This window comes from Vulpes lagopus, chromosome 10, assembly GCF_018345385.1.
Source record: "Vulpes lagopus strain Blue_001 chromosome 10, ASM1834538v1, whole genome shotgun sequence".
Taxonomy (NCBI): domain Eukaryota; kingdom Metazoa; phylum Chordata; class Mammalia; order Carnivora; family Canidae; genus Vulpes; species Vulpes lagopus.
The window spans coordinates 71991468-72013482 of record NC_054833.1 but is presented as its reverse complement, the minus strand read 5'-3'; the positions used below and the strand labels follow the sequence as shown (position 1 = coordinate 72013482).

The window sequence follows — 22015 nt, the reverse complement described above, 5'->3', positions numbered from 1 at the left end:
GTGCCAGGGGAGAGAGTGGTCACACTGGTCCAGATGTTGCCCTTGCTAAGGTTGCCTGGCAGGAGTGCAGTGGGGACCGGTGTTGCGGTCACACACACTTGACTGCCGTCTTACTCCCTGTGAAACCTCGGGGAGGCCAGAAGACTCAGCTGGGTTCTTCGTCTGTAACTTGGGGAGAATACTTTGTTGCTCCTAGATTTTCATGGATAAGATCTGCTACCCTTTCTCTGTGTCTGTTTGGCAGGGTAATTACTAACGGCGTGAGACACTGAACATGCTTTTAAGTCCTCCACATAGTGCATTTCACATGGTGTGTTCAGAGGACCAGCACTAAAATCAAAGGCCCACTCACCAGATCCAGCTTGCCACCGATTGTAGATAAACTGTACGGGCACAAGACAAAACGGCATGTCCTTGGCCACTTTGGCACTACAGCAGCACAGTTGGGTGGGTTGCAACAAAGCCTGCGTGGTCAACAAAGCCAGAGTTCTTTACTCTGCAGCCCTCACAGAAGTTTGCCAACCTCTGAGCCGGGCTCAAGGATGGCCGCGTGGCCTTCAGAGCTTGCTTTTTGCTTTTGCCCAGGCTCCTCCTCCCACTGAATGGCTTTCCGTTCTGTTTCCCACTATAGAAGTCTCCTGGCATATCAGTTAGTACATAAGGCTTGTCTTTGGCTCAGCTGTGTGTGTATCTCACAGCATGTAAAGCAGGGCACTACCCGTAGTAAATGTGTCCTCCATGACTGATTCGGTGGGGGAACAGAGTGGAAGGGCATCAGAGAAGGCAGAGAACTCTGCTTGTGGGAGAGGGTAAGAACGACTTCATGGAGGTTTGGGAACAGGACAGCTCAGGGTAAGGTGGCTGCCACTCCCGCTTCAGATCAGTGGCAGGGATGCAGTGTATCTAGTAGGAAGGGAGGCAATACTGCATGGTTGGTGGGAACAGAGGAGCTAGGACAGCCAGGCTTGAATCCCAACTTGGCCATTTATGGGTGATACCTTAGACAAGTCATTTAAACTCTCTGAGTGTATTTTCTAAACTCCACAGTTTAATAATACAATAATACAATAATAATACCACCTTCATCCTACAGTTGTTTCATGTGCTAAATGAGAAAACGTGAAGGAAAGCCTTTATATCCCACTGCTGGCATATTGGAATGATTCTGTGAACTCTTACAGAATGATGATGGTTCTGACCTTTCAAGTACCATCTATGCTAATTTCCTCATTGTGGAGTGAGCAAGATCAGGGTCACAGGTCTAGTCCCTCTGGAGACTAGACCTATTAATGTCACTGTTTTCCACAGTTAACGTACCCCAAGCCAGCAAGTATACAGCGGTCCAACAGGGGCCAACCTACTGAGGGGAGAGACCAGTGCAGATGAAATCATTCATGCTGGAAAAATATTCCAGGACATATAGCATCACCATACAGTGTTAAGAATAATAGCTTCCCTTGACTGAAGCATTCATTACATTTTTCTGTTCATGGGTATTTTTTAAAGGACAGAAAAAATGTTTAGCGGAAAATTTACAGCCTGAGATCGAGTGGGATTTCTTCATACTACAAGCAGTTTATGCAAAACAGATGCCTAAAGAGTGGTGCCTGCCTGCACCTGTGGATTTGGTGGTTATATTTCCTCTTCCCCACTCCTCCAGTTCTTGCAGACAACCTGAAATCCAACCCTGGAATTAAGTGGCAGTATTTCAGTTCGGAAGAAGGGATTTTCACCGTTTTCCCAGCACACAAGTTCCGGTGTAAGGGCAGCTATGAGCATCGCAGTAGGTACGTTGACTCACTTGCTGAAGTTTTAATTACTGCTTAAGAGTGATCTGTATGAAAGAGAGACTCCTCATATACACATATGGCTCTGCCTCCAAACTGTGGTTTCAGAAGCCTGTTTTGGAATGATTTCACCATTGAGCATAGGTGGATGTGGAAGCGCTAGGAAGGGCAAATGATAAAGCCCAAAGTTTCTCTATACTTTCTAACAAGCCAAAGAAGAGTACTTAAATAAAGAAATTGTTGGAGGCACCCAGGTTGTTCTGAGGTTCAGGCATTGGTGAGACAGGAATGATAAAACTTTCTCCTTAAGAGCAGCCCTAGAAGACTCGGAGCCTCTCAGAGTGGACTTTGTGATTCCCAGCTTTCCTTTCTGTTGTAATGTGCTTGGCCAGCTTTTTGAAATTTACATGCTACTAGAAGTTTTAAGGTTGCCCAGAACACATTGGATTGAAGACCATTAACATCCTGCTCTTCTCCCGGAAATGACTAGGGATTGTACCGCTTAGCCAGAAGGGCAGTAATGGTGAGCTAATTTGTATGACAAGACTCATCAATTTACAGAACACCTTAGGCAAAGATACTTCCCCTTTGAATCCTTACAATTTTCCTTTGCAGTGTCAGATGTTTGGTGCCAGAAAATCTGGAGCTAGTGGGAGATGTTCATTTTTCATGCCATTTTTTAGAGTTTAAAGTAACCATCACTTTAGCCTCTCTTTATCTTTAAATCGTATCTAAAATTTTCCCCAAGGAAAATTCTACTACTGTACTTTTCCTAGAAAGACCTTTGTGTCGTTGATACGGTTTCTTCAGTTCCCTCCCTAGACATCCTGATGAAGATCTAAGTGTCGAGAGACTGGACCGGAAACCATGACCTTGTTTCTGGTCTGGCTCATTCAGGAGAGGCCAAAGACACCATGAACCATCTAATTTGTATTTCTGAGAAGCTAGATCGGATGGCATGCTGCTCTTAATGGTTCACCTAATGAGGGGAAAGTACAAAAGGGCAAGCAGGACCTTGTCACAGATCAACACTCACCTACACTTGGAAAGTTTCATCCATACCCACCCTGAATATGCATTACACCAACCCTCAACACTCTTCCCTTGGCTAAATAGTCCAGTTTCCTTTCCTCATAGATTGCTGTTCTTATCTCTTGACTTGACCTCACTACTTTCCTCTGAGGCCTTTGCAAGTCTCCACATCTTTTGAAGTGGAGTGGGTTTTCAGAATACACGAGAAAGGAACCAGTGGATACCAATCATGCTGTGGAGACCAATTCCCAGATTATACATTTAATCTTACTATTTATGCATCCCCCCAAAACAGTTTCTTAACGACTTTCTGTGGCAGGCAATGTGAAACATACATCCTGCTTTTCATTGGTGTGGGTTGAGTTAGAAAAGAGCTATGCCTTTTTTTTTTTTTTTTTTAATTCACCTTGCTTGGAGGACCTAAAAAAAGTTCAATATTTGACATGCTTGTCAGTGTTGGGATAGTCAGATTTCATTCTTTTCCATTCTGTCTTTTATTTCTGTAGCCATCTCTCCTGGATTCTTTTTATTCCATCTCCCTACTGGCTTAATGGTATCAACTGGTGAAAATAAAGCAGTACTTCAGTGTTCACGTAGGACTTTTGGCTTGAGAACAAAAGTGTAAACTTGGCCAGATTTCAAGAGTTTGTGGGATTTCTTGGCGTTTTTTTTGGGGGGGGGGGTTGTTTTTGTTTTTTGGGGGTTTTGGGTATTTTGCCTTTCTTCCTTAATTTGTGCCCAGACTTTTTTGAGTCCACTGGCATCTAACATTTCATAGAAAAAACCTAGTGTTTTAGGGGTGTCAGTAAAGGAGAGAATTCTCTTGAGGCTGATTTGCTTTCTTAAGCTCCAACTAATTTGTTCCAGCTTTAAAACTGTGAAGGGAGACCTCATTAAAGCCTTTCTCACAAACCTTCCTGTACTGCACATGAGCAGAAGGCTGCTTTTCATGGGAGGCATTTCTTCTTTGGACCTTCCCCACCCTCCCTCCACCCCCTTTTCTGAATGTTGGCAAACAAAAACCTGGCAAGAAGAGTGGCTATCACAGGCTTGGACAAATTTGATGGCATGGTTTTAAATGCTCAGATAAGGGGCCTTTTGGTGGCTGACCTGTGTGAATTGGTTCAGTACAGAAAGGAAAGGGCCCTCTTAAGCAGTAGCCTTTGTCTGGGGAGAGAGAAACCAAACCTGCTATTCAAAGCTGCTCAGCATGTTCACAGATGACAGGCCGCCTCCGTTTTAGCAAAGCCCTGCTCTGTATGTCTGCAGACCCAGCACTGGCAAGTAGGCCCTCTTCTCTCTCTTGTGTTCTCTGCAGTCTCAGAGGCCACCAGTTCTGTTTTCTGTAGCCGAACATTGGGTAACCTTGAACAGCATCACCACATACAGCTACGAGTGTGGACTTTCAAGTGTGTGGAAAAGGCCAGTCTCCCAAAGGATTTACTGCCCCTTCTTTTTTTTTTTTTTTTTTTTTCTTTTTTTTTTTTAAGATTTAAGTAATCTCTCTACCCAATGTGGAGCTCAAACCCACAACCCCAAGATCAAGAGTCATGTGCTCCACCAACTGAGGCAACTAAGGCACCTCCAAAAGGTCAGCTTCTTATAACCTCCTCCCAGTTGTCTTAACCTTTGGGAGATTTAAGGTACCAATCCCTGTTCTACAGACACATGCTGTTGTCTCGAGGTCATATTTTCAGTGCGCGCAGTAGCCTTTCTCCTTGCAGCTGATCTCTCCATTCTTGTGCCATCGCTGGAAAAACATATAGGCACCAAAGGCCTGCACATCTGTAGTGTTTACAGCTGCGTTAGGTTGAGGTCCTTTTTACCTAAATCAGGACTGACCCCAGAAAGCTTCTTCCCCCTTCTAGACCTATCTACGTCTCCACAGTCCGGCCACAGTCCAAGCACATAGTCGTGATCCTGGATCACGGGGCTTCCGTCACAGACACCCAGCTTCAGATCGCCAAGGACGCTGCCCGGGTCATCCTCAGTGCCATCGATGAGCACGACAAGGTACCCTCAGTGACTCCCATGTCATTGACTCTGCCTTGAATGTCTTTTGTAAAGTACCTTGTGTTTTATGATACATAGTTTTAAATCCATATTTAAAACAACTATGGAGAAAAGAGAGCGGTTTTGTTTTTATTCTAGCATTTGGGGAAACAGCTGCTGATTTTGGCTCTTTTAAAATCACCCCCACCAAGCCGAGTCTTATACTTCATTCATGGCTCCTATCAAGGCTTCCAGTTAGCTGTGGCTTTCACACTGGAAGTTATGCTGAGGAGAAGGACAAGGGTGTGGAGGCTGGTGTATGGCCTGACTTTATCTCAAGATTTATGAGAGGTGAGGGATAAGGGATGGTTTCTAGAGGTTTACTAATCTCTAGGATAGCTCAGAGACAGGTGTGTTTACAGCTAATGATAATCTGTTGCCTGTGGACATTTTCTGCTTCAACATTTTGACTTTTCTAACTCCTAAGGTTTTACTGACTAATCTAGTTGCTTAAAACACACACTTCATGCCTTTGCGCGCACCCCCACTTCCAGTTGGAAAACCAAGACGGTTAGTCCTAAGATTTCTCTCTGCATGAAATAGTCATTCTTCATGTTATAGATGAACACCATTATGCTGACTTCATCTGGGAACAAGAAACAAACTCTAGAGTCCCTCCCCCTCACCAATCCTTAACTAATCCTTTTCAAATTTGATAGATTTATGCCTCCAGGCATTTATTTTTAAACTCTCAGCAACTGTTCTATAGGCCATCTCAGTCCTTGGGCTCTTCCAGAATATTAAAACAAAAAAACGAAAACCCCTACACATGTTAACATAGCAAGGTTTCTTTTTCTCTCCTCCAGATCTCTGTGCTGACTGTGGCAGACACAGTCCGGACGTGCTCACTTGACCAGTGCTATAAGACGTTCCTATCTCCAGCCACCAGCGAAACCAAGAGGAAAATGTCCACCTTCGTTAGCAGTGTCAAGTCTCTGGACAGTCCTACCCAGCACGCGGTTGGATTTCAAAAGGCATTTCAGCTGATTCGAAGCACAAACAATAACACAAAGTTCCAAGCAAGTAAGTGCACTCTCTCGGAAGACTTAAAACTAATAGATAAAGGACAGGAATAGGAATACATTGTAAATGGATCACACAACTACATCTAGGGGGATTTTTTTTAAAAAATTGACCCCAGATAAAATTTTTATGTGTTGTCATAGTAGTCATCTAGTCCTAGGACCTCACTGGATTTTCTCATCTTTTCCAATCAAAGGTACTTGGCCTGCATGATTTTTGCACTACCAGAGTCTCTTCTTCCTGCCCCTTAATAACGGACATAGCCCCATTTATTTCCCAGGGGAATATCCACATCCTTTTTAATGCTAATTGTTGGCCTTGCCTCCTCGTTACTTGAGAGTGGATGTGTGCTGGTGTGCATGTGTCCGTAAACAGGCTGTGGGATTCTTGCCTTGATCCTTCCTTCTTGTAACCAGCTGTCATTTAGATGAGCACGGCCCTTCAAATGTACAAAGGCACTCTAATTTAATTTTCATGTATTTAAGAAAATCTGGAATTAGGATGCATGCTAAACTGAAGGAAAGGATATTTGAAATAAGACATATGCTTTGAAACTACAGAAAGGAATCTATGTCATTTTCCCTTTTATATTTGAATATTTGTAGGATTTTTTTTTAATGAATGTATCCTATTGAGGTAAACTTTAAGATTATATTTCTAAGCTCTTCAGTGTGTCTGCATTAAAACTAACACAACATCGATGAATGTAAAGCACAGTGACTGGCACATGATGAGGCCATGAAAGATGGAAGCTACTGGAATTGTTATAACTAATGATGGCAGATGGCGTATTTGTTTGTGTTTGAACACAACAAGTTACCACGAATTTAATAGCAGCTTAAAACAATGTACACTTATGACCATGCAGACGATTCCATGTGTAGGAGTCCAGGCATAGCTTTCCTGGGTTCTAGGTAAGGATTTAGGGTTGCACAGGCTGCAGTCTAGAGGCCACCCTGGTCTCACCCTCACCCTCTGAGGTTTGGAGTCCTCTTCATTTCATGGCAACTGTAAAACTCGTATGCACTGTTTCTTCAAAGCCAGCAGGAGAGCATCTCGTCTTTGAGGCCCTGACTTCAGGGAAGGCTTGGACTCTCTTTTGAAGGGCTCATTTGTTCTAATCAGACCCATCCCCTTTCAGATTAATCAAATTTCTCTCCCTTGTGATTAACTTATTAGAAATCTCATTGACCTCTGCAAAATCCTTCCATCTTTGCCATCTTTGTGGCATAATCACAGAAATGATATCTATCACCTTTGCCATATTCTATTGGTTAGAAGCGAGTCACAGGCCCCCTCAAGAGGAGAATCTTCTACAAGGGTGTGGGTCATTAGGGTCATCTTAGAATTTTGCCTACCAGCCTTGGCAAGAATCTGCTACCCAATATTACGGGATGGCTGAGTGTCAAGTTGTCCACGATTCAGTAAGGCCAGTGGACAAGGTTGACTTGAGTATTCAAGACAGATTGGCTAGTTGATCATTACCATTTACTTGTCAACATTCCTCACCAGGAGTGATTCTACTTGATTCCTCAGTCATCGAATCATCTTTAAAGTCCAATTTTGATTATACTATTCAAATAATGGAGAGAAATGTTAGACTGATTGTGGCCTGCCAGTGATTGGGAGTCAGGGGAACCCAAAGTAAGTGAATAAAGATTCTTTGGGGGATCATGGTAAAGTTTTTTTTTTTTTAAGATTTTATTTATTTATTCATGAGCGACCAGAGAGAGAGAGAGAGAGAGAGAGAGAGAGGCAGAGACACAGGCAGAGGGAGAAGCAGGTTCCATGCAGAGAGCCCCACATAGGACTCGATCCCAGGATTCACACCCTGGGCTGAAGGTGGCGCTAAACCGCTGAGCCCTCCGGGCTGCCCAGGATCATGGTAAAGTAGAGGGCACATACTCCATGGAGAAGGCAACTGTTCTTCTGTGCAGCCATGTAGGAGGGCCTGCCCAGAGTTGCCAGATCTTCTATTTTAAGAGAAGCCAGAAATCTGGATTTTTATGTGAACCCCCTTGGTTTTCAAATGTTGACATTTGTTCCAGCTTAAAAACTGAAACCTCATTAAACCTCTTCTTACAAACTTTCCTGTGGTACACGTTAACAGGAGGCTTTGATGAGAGGCATTTCTCCTCTGGGTTTTTTTGTTTTTCCTAATGTTGGCAAACAGAAACATGGCAGGAAGAGTGACCATCACAGACTTGGACAAATTTTGATGGCACTGTTTTTCAAATGCTCAGATGAATCCTTTTTAAGCCAAGTGAGATGTTCCTAAATTTTAGCTCATGGCCTTTACTTTATAGCTTCTTTACTGGCAGTTCAGAGAAAAACGCAAATTAGATTGTATAAGGAAACACATCAGAAATTAGCATTGTCCAGCTCATTAAGGAGAAAATTGAGGTGCTCTCAAGCAATTTAGCATAGTGGCTAAGTATGTGGGTTTTGGACTTTAACCAATTGTGGGTTCAAATTCTGACTCTGAAATTTTTCTGTACTTGTGAACTTGTGTGAACTATTTGATCTCTCCAGGCCTGATTTCCTTTTCTGCAAACTTAGGGTAATAATAAGATCCAGGATTCCATCATAAATATTAAATAAATATTACCTATGGTTATGATATTCAGTATCCTATAAGACTTCTAGCTCTGGCTAAACTGGAGCAGATACCTCAAACATCTGAGTTGACCTCAAGCCGAGATGGCTGATGACCACACTAGCCTTGGCTACAGCATGGTAAGGGATCTATGTGCTCATCTTAGGAACTTTTACACTCTACATGATACTCTGTTCACTCCCTAGATAATTATTTAGCATCTGCCGTGTACCCAGTACTGTTTTAAAGCCCTGTGGTGGAGTTACTCTAATAAGTAAGACCTACCCTGTAGGATTGTCATAAGGATTAGTCTGTGTGTGAAAATGAAGTATCTGCCACACACTAATAGCCACATGAACAGAAGCTACATGTCCTAAATCATAGTGGCTTTGTACGAATTTACTTTGCACTAATATCTAAAAATCTTACGTAGTGCTGGCTCTTTTTCAGTCTTGTGGTAGATCTGTAATGGATACCATTGATATATTTGGGTTGCCTGTTCTGGGGGTGATTGGTTGGTAGATCATTTTATAGCAGAAGGAATAAGATAGGAGTGGGGATCTAGTGACATGGGCAAAGCCCAAATTTCAGTTGCTCTTTCCCCTTCAATATTGACCCCAGGCCATGCTAGTAGCTTAGACAGAGATTTGTCAAATGGTAGATACTTAATTTTCTTCCTTTTACATGTTATATCTTCACTATGCCCCAAGTCCCTGTAATTATTACTCATCCATGACATTACTAATCAGAAGATTGAGTTCCTCTGAGTGACTAGAGAGGGAATATCCTAATAAGTAAAAAATAACAATAATAAACCACACTAAATCTGGCAGATGTGCTATTTAAAAAGGATAGGGCAAGGATAGAGTCAGGCTGAGCAGAGACCATGAGAAAGCTTACAGGTGTGTGCCTTATTGTTGAGACTGGGAAAAGAAAGGTGCTTGGTTGCTAAAGGAGGCTGCAGACTGCCAGTCTTCTGGCTTTCCAGATATGGGCCTGTGCCTTAAAGTTGTGCCAGCTTTCTGTGACAGCATATTTTATCTAGAGTCATAAAGCTAAGTTAGAAAACTCAGGGTTCTCTTTTAGGTCAATCTAACAGGTATCCAGGCATTTATGGCACACAGTACCTTTGCCATGGGATGACAGTTTGTTTCCTACTTCATATCAGCCTCGTGGTATATCTGTATTCCCCCCAACTAGGGAATCAAGTAGTGTTTTGTTTTATCCCCAGTCTGAAGCTTAAGTGAGATGTTTGCAGTCCTAACAGAGTAATTTACAGGACAGTATTTACATCATTGGGAAAATATTGACATCCAGCTTAAGATGGGTATTTCTAAGCTTATGGATTTTTTTTTTTTTTTGCATCGGCATTTACTTCTTAAGTTCTGATGAATAAATAGTGCAATTAAATTTGCAGGTAGTATTAGAGGATTATTCAAGCATCAAATGGCTTTATTTTTATTAACTTATTTATATATTAAATCATCGTAGTGAATAAGAAGCAGTAACTTATGTCACATTTATTTTTGAATCAGTTTTATCACTCTGAGTTCAGTTGTCTCCAACATTGAAACAACATAAACTAACCATTCAATTTTGTATAATAAAGGATGTTTCAGGGCTAAAATAGAAACTGACAAACTGAAGGAAACTCAATCATTGTAGCCTCATCACTGTTAGGACAATGTTTTAAAAGAGTGAATAGCACTGGGTGTTATTCTATATGTTGGCAAATTGAACACCAATAAAAAATAAATTTATAAAAAAAATAAATAAAAGAGTGAATAATTGTACTGATTACCTATTGCTGGGTAAGAAATTTCCCAGCACTCCATGGCTTAAAACATGAAACATTTACTGTCTCAGCATTTGTAGGTCAGGAATCTGGATACCGCATAGTTGCCTGCCTCTGGCTAAAGGTGTCTCATGAGGTTGCAGTGAGACAGTTTGCCAGAATTGATATCCTCTCAGAGTTCAGCTTGAGAAGGACCCGCTTCCAAGTTCACTCACTCGGTTGCCGGGGGAACTCCATTCTGAGGGCCTCAGTACCTGGCCTCTAACGAGGCTGACTCACACCAGACTATCTGGCTTCCCTCAGAGTGAGAGAGCATGTGCAGTGAAAGCCACTGGCTTTGTGTAACCTAATCTATTTCTTAACACCCCATTGCCTCTCCCGCATTCTATTCTCAAGAAGCAAGTCAGTAATTCCAGCCCACACTCAGAGGGAGACAGCTACACGAGGTTGTAGATATCAGGACGTGGGATCACTGGAGGAACCAGGTGGTTTGTTGCCTACCACAGTAACTATAAAACAACCTTGACTAAATGATAGCAATAGGATCTAAAGAAATAAGCATATAATATATGAATATTTATTTCTCAACAGAAAGGTAAACTTCCATGTAGGCTATCCTCATAAAAATACATAGTGAACCAAAGAATCTCAGAAAGACAACGTAGAAGTCCAGCTCATTTACTTCCCTCCCTCCATTGCAGTAGTCATCCAGCCTCTGCTTACGTATCTCTGGTATTAGGAGATGCTACTTTTATTTTTTAGTAAATCCACTTAAAGGAAGTTCTTCACACTGAACTAAAATGACCTTCTCAATCATTCTACTCATGATCCCTGATTGGGGAATAGTTTAATCTTGAGTCATAGGTGCCACTTCAGACCAATGAGGGGGTGCATATTGAGGTTTCTTTCTTTTACTCTCTATTTGCCATCACCCTTAGATTCACTCCTCATTAAATTAACCAATTAGTCCTCACAGCAATACTATAAAGTAAGTACTGTTGTCATCCCCATTTTGTAGACAACAAAATATAGGTGTAGAGAAGTTAAGAAATCTGCCTAAAATTACCCGGATACACTCATAAGTAGCAGAACTGGGATTTTGACACAGGCAACCTGGCTCCCATGTCCGTGTTGTTACTGCTCTTCTACACTGCTGAGTTTTAAAACACAACTGCTTCTGGAGCTACTTAGTGTAGAGACAAATAGCCTTTCATGTTTTAAGAGCCCATGGAAGAACCACCATTTTAAAGCCTAATCACCCCAAAAATGTTTGCTCCTGGTGGAAGCCCCTCAGTCAGTGAGGAAAGGATAGGATAAATCAGGTCCTGAATCTTCTCTTGCCAAAGGCAAGAGAGTGCTCCATCTGGGATGGCTAAATTACCACACCATGAGTGCCTAAAGGAAATCACCTTCTTTTATCTGGTAAATTTATTAGGAACATCTCTTTAGCTGACACTGGGTAAATGAGGCCTCGTTGCCCACAAAGGGCAGAAGAGAAGAGAAGCAGAGGCAGGGAGATGAAAGCCCCAGCATCAAATGGGAAGGAGTCCGAACGCTGGGCCAGGCAGGTCCTCAAGGCGGGCAAGTCCAAAGGAAATGAAAAAGAAACAGAACTGCTGCCTTTAGCCGGAATCCAACCTAACGTTCAATTTGTATGTTTTTGTTTAGATACAGACATGGTCATAATTTACCTGTCAGCTGGCATTACATCAAAGGACTCCTCGGAAGAAGATAAAAAGGCAACTCTCCGTGTCATCAATGAAGAAAATAGCTTTCTAAACAACTCCGTAATGATTCTCACCTATGCCCTCATGAATGGTAGGTAGTGTTTCGAGATTTTTCTTTCAGATGAAAGTTCCCTCTAAGTGCATCCTGCTTTCAGAAAAAAAACAAAAAAGGACCCTAACAGTGTGTGCTTTGAAGAGTATAAGAAGAGAGGCCACCAAGCAGCTTCCTGCCCAAGCCTCTCTCTCCCTACCGTTTGTATTCAAGGCATATGTTAGGATGTCACTCTCTCTTCATCTCTCTCCAGCCAAATGCTCATTTCTAAACCTTCGCCAGTTATGTGTTCTTGCCGAGGATTCTGTACAGTTCTGTTTTTTTTTTTTTCCAGTTCTCCTTCATATTCTTGGATTTTGATACTGCATGGAGGTTATTAACTGAGCTCATTGATTTAAGCTTCAGGAAGCCAAAGTACTGACCTAGATTCTTCTGTATAACCAAGCCAGCGAATATCACATTTCTCTGCAGAATCACCATGTAAAGCTTCTTCTACTCTCTCCACCTCAGCTTCCTTAACTGTAGGACGGAGATAAGAATTACCGAGGTGACAGGGCTGTTGCGAAGATTAGCCCTAATATACAGTAAACACCCAGGATGGCATGTGTCACTTTCTAGGTACTCGTGAAAGTTGATTTTGTTGCATTAAATCAGTATGTGAAAGGGTTTAGTAAATTGGCAAATCTGAGGAAATACTCTGTTTTGTTTTTTTTCCTTCTGCTCTTCAGCATATCCTATAGTCTGACTGTGGCCCAGTTTTCTAGCTTTTCTGCTATATCCTGTCTCTTCACCTGTTAATGTATGTTGCTCTTCCTCCCGAGCTCTTCTTCAGGCCTCTTACCCGCAGTGTTCAGGATGACCATATTCTCTTGTTTTTAAGAGGCCATGTCTTGGTCCAGGAGCTCTTCTCATCTCTGACCTTTTATTTGTTGCATCCGCTTCCAGATTTCGGTGCAGAACCACGTGGCTGTAGATAGGGACCGATGGTTCTCATTTTAACATGCTAAGGATTACTTGGAGATTATTTTTTAAATGTAGACTCCTAGGCAGCACCCTTGGATTTTTATTCAGATCTGCCAAGGCAGAGTCCAAAAATCTGTGTTTGGGTTGGCATGATTCTTTTCCAGAGATTTTGTAAACTCTACATGGAAGAATTCAGGGTGTGAGTTCCAGTCTCTATCTATTAGTTGTGTGGCTTATGGCAAGTTATTTAATCTCTTCAGGCTTCAGTTATACCTGTAAAATGAAAACAATGAAAATGAAATGTGCATAGAATTGCTGTGATGGTAAGTAAATAAAATACGGTGTGTTAAAGGTTCCTAACACAGTACTTGATCAATGGAGAGAATTAAAGTTAGTGTGATTTCCTGTCTCGGTACACCACAGAGGCAGAGGTGCTTCTCTCTCTCTCCCTCTGGCTCGGGGGCCAGTTCTCTCTTGAGTATTTCAGTATTCCTTGTCCACAAGCACACTGTGCTTGCTTCTATTAAGATGTCATCTGTAACATGGAATGATGTGCTCACCCACTGTTCTCTCCTCTTCCTCCTCTTTCCACAAGAGTGTGAGCTTCAGGCATAAACCACATCTTAGTTTTCTTTGTGTTTGGAGCATTGAGCACAGGGTGAGCACAGTTGAGGTAGGCAAGGATGGCCTGTTTTTGCTGGGGCACTTACCTCTCAGTATTATCTCTGAGTGCCATGTATTCTTTTTCCCTACGGTTTAGCTTCTTTGATTCAAGAGAGAAGAGACAGAGGAAGGGAAGGTTGTTCATCCATACCAGAGATGGTTACTAAACACTAGATTGTCAATTCCTCTTTCCTCTTTCTGGATCTCTACTTTCCAGTTGTCTCCTCAAATGTGTAGATTCTAATTCTGATAATAAATCCATTATACCAAAATTCTCATAGTGGCTCTGCTTCCCTTTCTGAAACCTGGCTGACAAGAGTAAGGGGATGTGTCAACCTTAGTGAACAATGCTCAGAGACAGCATTTGGAGAGGGAAACCTGGCAGTGAGGATGTTGTATCTAACTAGATTATAGAAAGAGGAATGAAGAGATAAGGGTGTTTAGAGGGAAGTAACCAGAGGTTTTTAAGACCGGAATTATCAGGGGCACAGCAGGTGCACAAGATACTCTAGCGGGAAGATTTAAGGCCAGTGAAGAGATGGATGATCATAAGGAAGCTTCTTTCCTTACTATCTGCCGAGGCAGACCTTCAAATCTAACAGAAAATAAGTGATCACTTCCTTTTATGTGTTCTTACACCTGTACTATTGCACTGAATTCATCTGCCTTGTCTTTCTCACAGAGTCACAAGGTTCTTGAGGACAGGGACTTTGTATAATATAGTTCCAAAACTTCAGCATACTATGTTACATGCTATAGACTCAACCGACTTTATTTTCTTCCCCTCTGTCTCCACTCAGTGTCCAGGAAAGGGAGCAATAATCTGATTCTGGCTTCTTAGCATCATTGCTCCAGCAAAATCCAAGTTATTTCAATTCAATATGTTAAGAAGGAAATTATATCCATTAGATATTTGCATGCCTTTAGAAATGGACTTTCAAGGCTAGAAGTATACATACTCCTTAGCTAGAAATGATAGTCACATAAAGTAGGTGAGCCATGAACTCTTCAGTTTTGTTTTGTTAAAGACTAAAGAACATGAGGCATTTTAAAATTCATTGGTAGAATCTCAAAAGTGAATGAAATCATTTGAATTTGTTTACAATGGCACCCATATGGGATCAGTTACTAATCCTTTTGACTGTGTTCCAACAATAGCAAACCAAAATTTTTTAAAAGGTTTATTAAATTTATTTTTATGCTATAGATTACAGATGTTGTAGAACAGTACATCCCAGTATGCCTAAAGCTTTTACAAAGTTTTTTAAACCCTCTAAACGTAGAAAGTACACATTAAAGAAATCAAATCCAGGACTATCCTAGCAGTATCAAGCATGAAAGCATTTGTAATTAAAATGAGCTTTAAGACACAGGGTTTGGAGGCATCACTAAGTGCAATACATAATTCTTCCTTTTAGTTCCGTGAGACTTTGGCAAGTATTTAATAGGCGAAGAGGTAAGAAATGAAAGGTAAATCTCTATCCTTTAAAACTCTTAACAAATTCATCTACTAATTTAAGTGCAGACTTGTTAATCACTACTTTTGCTTTCAAATATCAAATGGAGAAAAATTAAACTTGTAGAGGAGAACGTATCATTGCCAAATGGGGCTCCTTTATTTTTACTCATGTGGTTTTTAGCATTGCCTTTTGAAGACTCCCTTCACCCTTTTGACTGTTTGAGGAAAGACCATGCCTCATGCTTTGTTCCTCAGCAAGAATTGGTAACTGTGTCCTGGATCCAGGTCGACCTTGCAAGACTCGCCTGGCATCGCAGGCTTTCTCTGTGCCCTTATTAAATCTAAATGGCAAGATTATTATATGAATATACACCATTTTGGTTTACGCTGCCTACCTTTGGCTTTCCATTTCAGATGGGGTGACTGGTTTAAAAGAGCTAGCTTTTCTGAGAGATCTAGCTGAACAAAACTCAGGGAAGTACGGCGTGCTGGACCGGACAGCCTTGCCTGTGATTAAGGGGAGCATGATGGTGCTGAACCAGCTGAGTAACCTGGAAATCACAGTTGGCAGGTTCTATACCAACCTTCCCAACCGGATGATTGACGAAGCTGTCTTTAGCCTTCCCTTCTCTGATGAGATGGGAGATGGTGAGTCTGGGGAAAACCTCCTATTAAAGGAAGGGGAAAAGAAATGGACATGAGTCCACCAAGACAGTAACTTTTAAATGTGGCAGCACTTGCCTGTGAGCATTAGATGGTCTGGATTGGCAAGGGCGTGGTCATTCCTTTTCTCTGGCATAGCCCTCTGCCATCAGTCTGGTAGCACTATATTTTAAAGCAGAAATCCCCAGCCCTATTTTTCCACATTGCCCTAGCCTCAGTCGACATGATGGGTGTGTTTTGGGGAGGCTTACTGAGGATCCCCGCCAATATCCAAAAGTTGGTGAACTGGAATAAAACAGTAACTTTGCATAGCAGATGGTAAATCTCAGAAATGGGTTAGGATTCAGCCTGAAAGGTAAAGCAACATGGTGTGGTCAGACAAGTACAGGTTTGGCATAGGAGGATTGCAAACCTCACTCTACTCCTTAAGTTGTGGTCCTTGGTAATTTATTTAATCTCAGTAATTCCCATTTGGTTAAAATGTAATAATGTCTTTCATAGACTATATCTTCCAGGTTTTTAGGATTAGAAAATTTATTGGTGCCTAGCATACTTCTCAATAATAATCGCTGCTCGTATTGATTTATTATTTTTACTTTGTATTGTGACTGTCACTGTCATTATTATGCTAATGTCACAAGTTATTCATGACATGATGTTGGGTAGTGTTTAACCTTCACACGATTAACTTTCTTGATCCGTCAGATGGCAAAAATAATTCCATCAAGGCAGTTGTGAAGATTACATGCACTAATTTGTGTGAAGCACCTAGAATAATGGCTGGCCAACAATGTATGCTCAGTAAAAGTACAGCCTTTTTCATTCCCTCCTCATATTCTTGTTTATCCTTTGCCTGACATGCTTCCCTTTCTTCTCTGACAGAGAGAATGGAAAAGGAAGCTAATTACTAGCTAGACAGATACCACCAGACAGAGATCCTATTTTTATGTGCCAGTAACTAGGAACTCTCACAAATACAGATATCCAGAGAAAACTCATGTATAAAAAGTAACAGGCCTAAGGAATATGTTTTCCAGCAATTAGGTAAACATGTTTTTTCTGTAAGGAAGAAATATGGTAGCTTCTGCTACATGTCAGGGTTTTTTTTTTTTTTTTTTTTTTTTTTATCCTTCCTATTTCTGGCAGAGCCCACAGATGTGTATAGTATGGAAACTCCCACTTTTAGATAAGGTCATTTCCCTTTATAGGGAAATGTCAAGCTTTAAATGCAAAAGATGCTTTATGCATCTAACCTCCAGTGTTGAGTGCCAGCCAAGCCTTGTGTCAGGCAATGATGAGTAGGGCACACATCCCACCTTCAATAAGCATGTAAGTCTGATAAGAGAAAGATAGATCAATGAATCATGTTAATATTGTGTCAAAGGAACAAAGGCAGATGTGGAAACCGAGTCCTGTACAAGCATGGAGATTTATGCAGTCAAACCCGTTACCATTAGTGATATCAGGGAGAGTAGGAAACTTTCCAGCATTCACCTCTATGACCCAGAGAGTTACCCAAAGGCTTTCAATCAAATTGTGAGCGAATCTTCGGTTCCTTTTTGGCTGTTGTTTTCCAAAGTGTAGTCCTCAAGGCCTGTTTTCTGAATCCTCTGCAGTGACTGGTTTACTGGACTGTCCCACTGCCCGACTGGAGTATGCCTTCTGAGTTTGTGTGTTCAGTCCCCAGGATGAGTGGGTGACATCTCCTCTAACTCCTAACATGGGGATGCCGAGCCTAGGGAGTCCCATATTTACATGGGCTCTCATTCAAAACCCCCACAGTATAAAATATTGGTTACTGGATGTACATCTTTTAACAAGTAAATCTGTGTACTTTAGGTTAAAGTAGAGAGGGCATTTAGGGATTTCCTTAAGTGTAGCAAGAGCTTAGCATACCTTATTTGCCACAGCAAGATGAAGAGTCCTCTGTCCAATAATTGAACAGTGAGATTGTGTTTCTTTTTTCAGCCTTGTTCTCAACATAGCCAAAGAAATCTGAAGTGAGCATGTGGTCACAGAGTATTTCTGTTGTACTTTACCGTTCTATGAGAACAGCTTGAATGTTAGACACAAGCCCAGGGGAGCGTGGTATGCAGGTTATGACCTCTGTCTCTGTGCTGGCCCTCAAGCGCTGCTCCCATCATTTATAACCCACTTGTCCAGGGATACCTGAGCAAAAACATCCTTAAAATACATTTCTAAAATCTTCTGTGGACTGCTTAAAGATGCCTCTGAAATTATAATAGTGCACAACTTTTCTTTTTTCCTGTTTTATTGATTTATAATGGGCATAAAACATTACATCCATTTTAGGTGTACAGCATGATGACTTGATGTATGTATATATTGTGAGATGATCACCACAGAAAGCTTAGTTCACATTCATCATCTTACAGAGTTAAAAATGTTTCTTGTAAATGAGAACTTTTAAGAACTATTAGCAACTTTCAGATATACAATACAGTATTGTTGATTATAGTCACCATGCTGTATATTACATCCCTAGAACTTACATATCTTCTGAGCATAACTTCTCACCAAGTTTTTCAGTATTATATATACTTCCTCCTACCAGGTAATACATTTAATTGGCCTTTGCAACCATGGCAAGTTCAGTAATACTTTGAATGGATCTCATATGGGTTTCTGTGTGTGGAAGTCCATTCTTTGTAGCACTTTTCAAGTATCCAAATCCCTTTCCTGGGTGTTTACGGAAGAATGGCTTTCTGATAGGCTGCTAAGTAAGGCATGAACCTGCCATTAAGCACAGGAAAATATACGTGGAAGATGGAGAGAAACCATCCATTTTTTTGTTTCGAGTTTTATTTAGAACCATAGGATTGTGGAACTACTAGGGGTGCCAGAGATCATTTTGTCTCTGACACATGAAGAGACTCCTTCTGAAAGGTTGGCACCACTTAACTCAGTAGGAGAGCCCAGCTATCCTGATGCTCAGGGCCACACACTGACTCCACTAGTCACACACTCCTCTCTTGTACGTTTTCCTTTGCTTTTCCCTTTCCTGATTATTGTACTGTTTTTTGTATGGCCTATGAGCTGAAAATGCCATTTATATTTTTAAAGCTTTTTTTTTCTTTTTTAAAGAAATAGAGTATATGCAACAGAAATTGTATGGCCCACAAAGCCTAAAATATTTATTTACTGTCTAGCCCTTTATGTAAAAGTCAAGGAACTCCCAACCCAAATGACTACAAATACATTCCTTTGGAAACTTAGTGTCTCCTTTAGCTGCTCAGAGTTGTAGTTGATCAGATCTTAGTAGAAGAAACCTTCTAGGTTTTTTTCACCTTTGTTGTCTTTTGATAGGTTATGTTAGTGAAATAATCTCTTTCCGTCTAACACCCTTAAAATCAGGAAAGTAGTTATCATGATGTCATTTAAACGGATGTGGAAACCAGGGCTCAGAGCAGCTATTTCCATATCTTGTGTACAATGCGTAAGGGGCACAGCTAGGCTAGAACCCCAATTTTTCAGGGTCCTTGTCCAGAGGTCTTTCACATTCAGTTGTTTCTTCCCCACTTGAGGAAACAGAATCATAGAAGTGCTGCTTATGTTTTGCACTGATCTATGATGTCCTGTCCTTTTAGGTCAAGAAATAGTGGAAAATGTATGAATTGCCTCTAAAGTGACTGAGGTATCTGACCCCACAAAAGACACTTTCCCCTGCAGTCTTGTTCACTTATGCAGACTGTCTGCAGAGGCCCTGGTTAGTTACTGGATCCCACAGGTCACCTCTTCAAGCAGAATTGAGGTGGCAAGACCTAGTCTTCATGATTCATTAGAGCACAGCTCCAGTCTTTTTTGTCTGTTGCCTTTTCTGCTATCCTTTGGATTTTTTTGTTTTTAACCCATAGGTTTGATAATGACTGTAAGTAAACCCTGTTATTTTGGAAACCTACTTCTGGGAATTGTAGGTGTGGACGTGAACTTGGCTTACATCCTTGAAGATGTGACATATTACCAAGATTCTTTGGCCTCCTATACTTTTCTCATAGATGACAAAGGTAATCTGTTAAAAATTTATAATGGGAAAGAATAATTTCTTTTTGAACCTGAAGAAAATAATCTGTAGATATTCTGATACTAACAAAGTAAGAAAATTATAGTATTTACAGAAAAATAGTGCAAGTAGGACTGCTCATTTGTGGTGGAAACCATAAAAATGGCAGAATGTATCTAAAAATTATGCATTTGCTTCTAGGGGCACCTGGGTGGTTCAGTTGGTTAAGCATCTGATTCTTGGTTTTGGCTCAGGTCATGATCTTCGGGTAATGAGATTGAGCTCTATGCTGGCATGGAGCATGCTTAAGATTCTCTCTAAAGAAACAAAAATGCATTTGTTTCTATGTTGTCCTAAGGAGTAGGTAACAGTTACTTAAACATCAGGAAATTAGACTTGAGGATTGAATGACATGTAGAATGTGATTCTTTGGATTTTATTTTTCTATATCATGATCTTTAAATTCACTAACATTAAGGTTTATGTGATAGATTAGAACCTTTTTATAAAACAAAAACCCAAAGACCAATACCTCTAAGATATTCTTGATTAGACAGTTATTCTATAATTTAAGGCATCTTTCTGCACTTCAAGAATTTTATGCAAGAACATATAAACAAGTTCAGTTTTTCTTGAACTGGTGAGTTACATACTGAGATGTTACATGTTGGGCATTCATCCCAGAATATCCCACATTTCAAATGTATGATATGATAGGCACTTCTATTAGAATCTATAGCTCCTACAGCATGTTTCCCACGGCATATATTTTTGTTTTCTTATTTCAGGGTATACACTTATGCATCCATCTCTCACCAGGCCATATTTACTATCAGAACCCCCACTTCATACTGACATCATTCATTATGAAAATATCCCAAAATTTGAGTTGGTTCGGCAAAATATCCTAAGGTAAGGTGAAAGTTGTAGTATTTGGCTTTTTTCTTTTTCTGAAACAATAGACATTTTGAGGTCAAATATGAGTATTATAGGATATAAAACAAACAAGTATATAAATTGATGTTATTAAAAGTATACTCAGTAAATTTTTCATAAGAAGAGTAGCTAAAATTTTATTTACTTTGTATAACAACAGGTAAGGTCTCTTAAAACTGTTATTTAGAGAAAATGTCTTGTAAATCAAATTCTACATCCACACTGCCATGAATTGTAAAATCAGATATATGTTAACTCGTTTAAGAAAAACTCCAGTTGTACTAAATTGAAAAATGTTGGCAAAATAAAAAGTTATGTTGAGGACCAGCTTTCCAGCATGCCAAAAAATAGCTTGGCAAAATAGTGTCCATTCCAAGTTGACAGCACGATCATATACAACGTTTTCTTTTGAAATAAAAAACAGATTGGATTTTTTCCAACCATGATACATTATTTTGGCAGATGGTAACCTATAGAGGAATGGGTCTTTGTGCTCATTGGTTGTAAATTAATGACAGTGATTTAAGACAAGTTTGTCTCTGGAAAAAATTAGAGTTGGGGGGCGGTATGCAGGAGTAGAAAGTAAAAAATATTTTAGTGTTGAGCTGACATCATGCTTTTACAAAATTGAAAATTTCACATTATCTCTTTCAAAAGTGATGAGCTTCATTGCTTTTCAAAATCAGGAGGTGGTCATTGACTCACAGCTTCTTCCCTGCCTTTAATTAAGTGCTTAATTTTATCTTTTGCCTGAAGTATTTCATTCTGTTGCCAACACAGCCTCCCTCTGGGCAGTCAGATAATCGCAGTCCCTGTGAACTCATCCCTGTCCTGGCACATTAACAAGCTGAGAGCAACTGGAAAGGAGGCCTACAATGTTAGCTATGCCTGGAAGATGGTGAGTTGCATGGCACTTTGCCTGAGGAGTTGAGGGGTGCACTGCTACTTCATGCATGAATTCTGGGGAACTTAGGTCTGATACTGTTGCTGATCAATAGTAAGGTGATTGGAAAAAGAAGAGACTTCACAGATGTCCTATATTTTTTTTTCCTTTATTGTTTATAAAACCAATCACTGTTCATGTGGAATAAGTTAACCTGTATAAAAGGATACAAAGTAAAAAGTAAACTTTGCCCTTCTCACTTGCCTCTCCTTGGCCTGCCATTCCCCAGAAACCACCACTTGGGTCAGTTTCAGAAATGTTTTTGTTCATACACAGGCGTATGTACATGTACATGTACATGTC

At 40.7% G+C, this 22015-nt stretch overlaps 1 protein-coding gene across 1 annotated transcript in view; it reads left to right on the top strand.

The window, feature by feature from the left end:
* CACHD1 (cache domain containing 1) overlaps window positions 1-22015 on the top strand; it is a 201842-nt gene that overhangs the window by 141750 nt on the left and 38077 nt on the right. Inside the window, exons 5-12 of the mRNA XM_041770890.1 lie at window positions 1661-1787; window positions 4688-4832; window positions 5678-5894; window positions 11954-12103; window positions 15564-15797; window positions 19688-19837; window positions 20622-20745; window positions 21550-21667. Of these exons, the coding sequence (XP_041626824.1) occupies window positions 1661-1787; window positions 4688-4832; window positions 5678-5894; window positions 11954-12103; window positions 15564-15797; window positions 19688-19837; window positions 20622-20745; window positions 21550-21667 (1265 nt within the window). The remainder of the gene's footprint in view (window positions 1-1660; window positions 1788-4687; window positions 4833-5677; window positions 5895-11953; window positions 12104-15563; window positions 15798-19687; window positions 19838-20621; window positions 20746-21549; window positions 21668-22015) is intronic.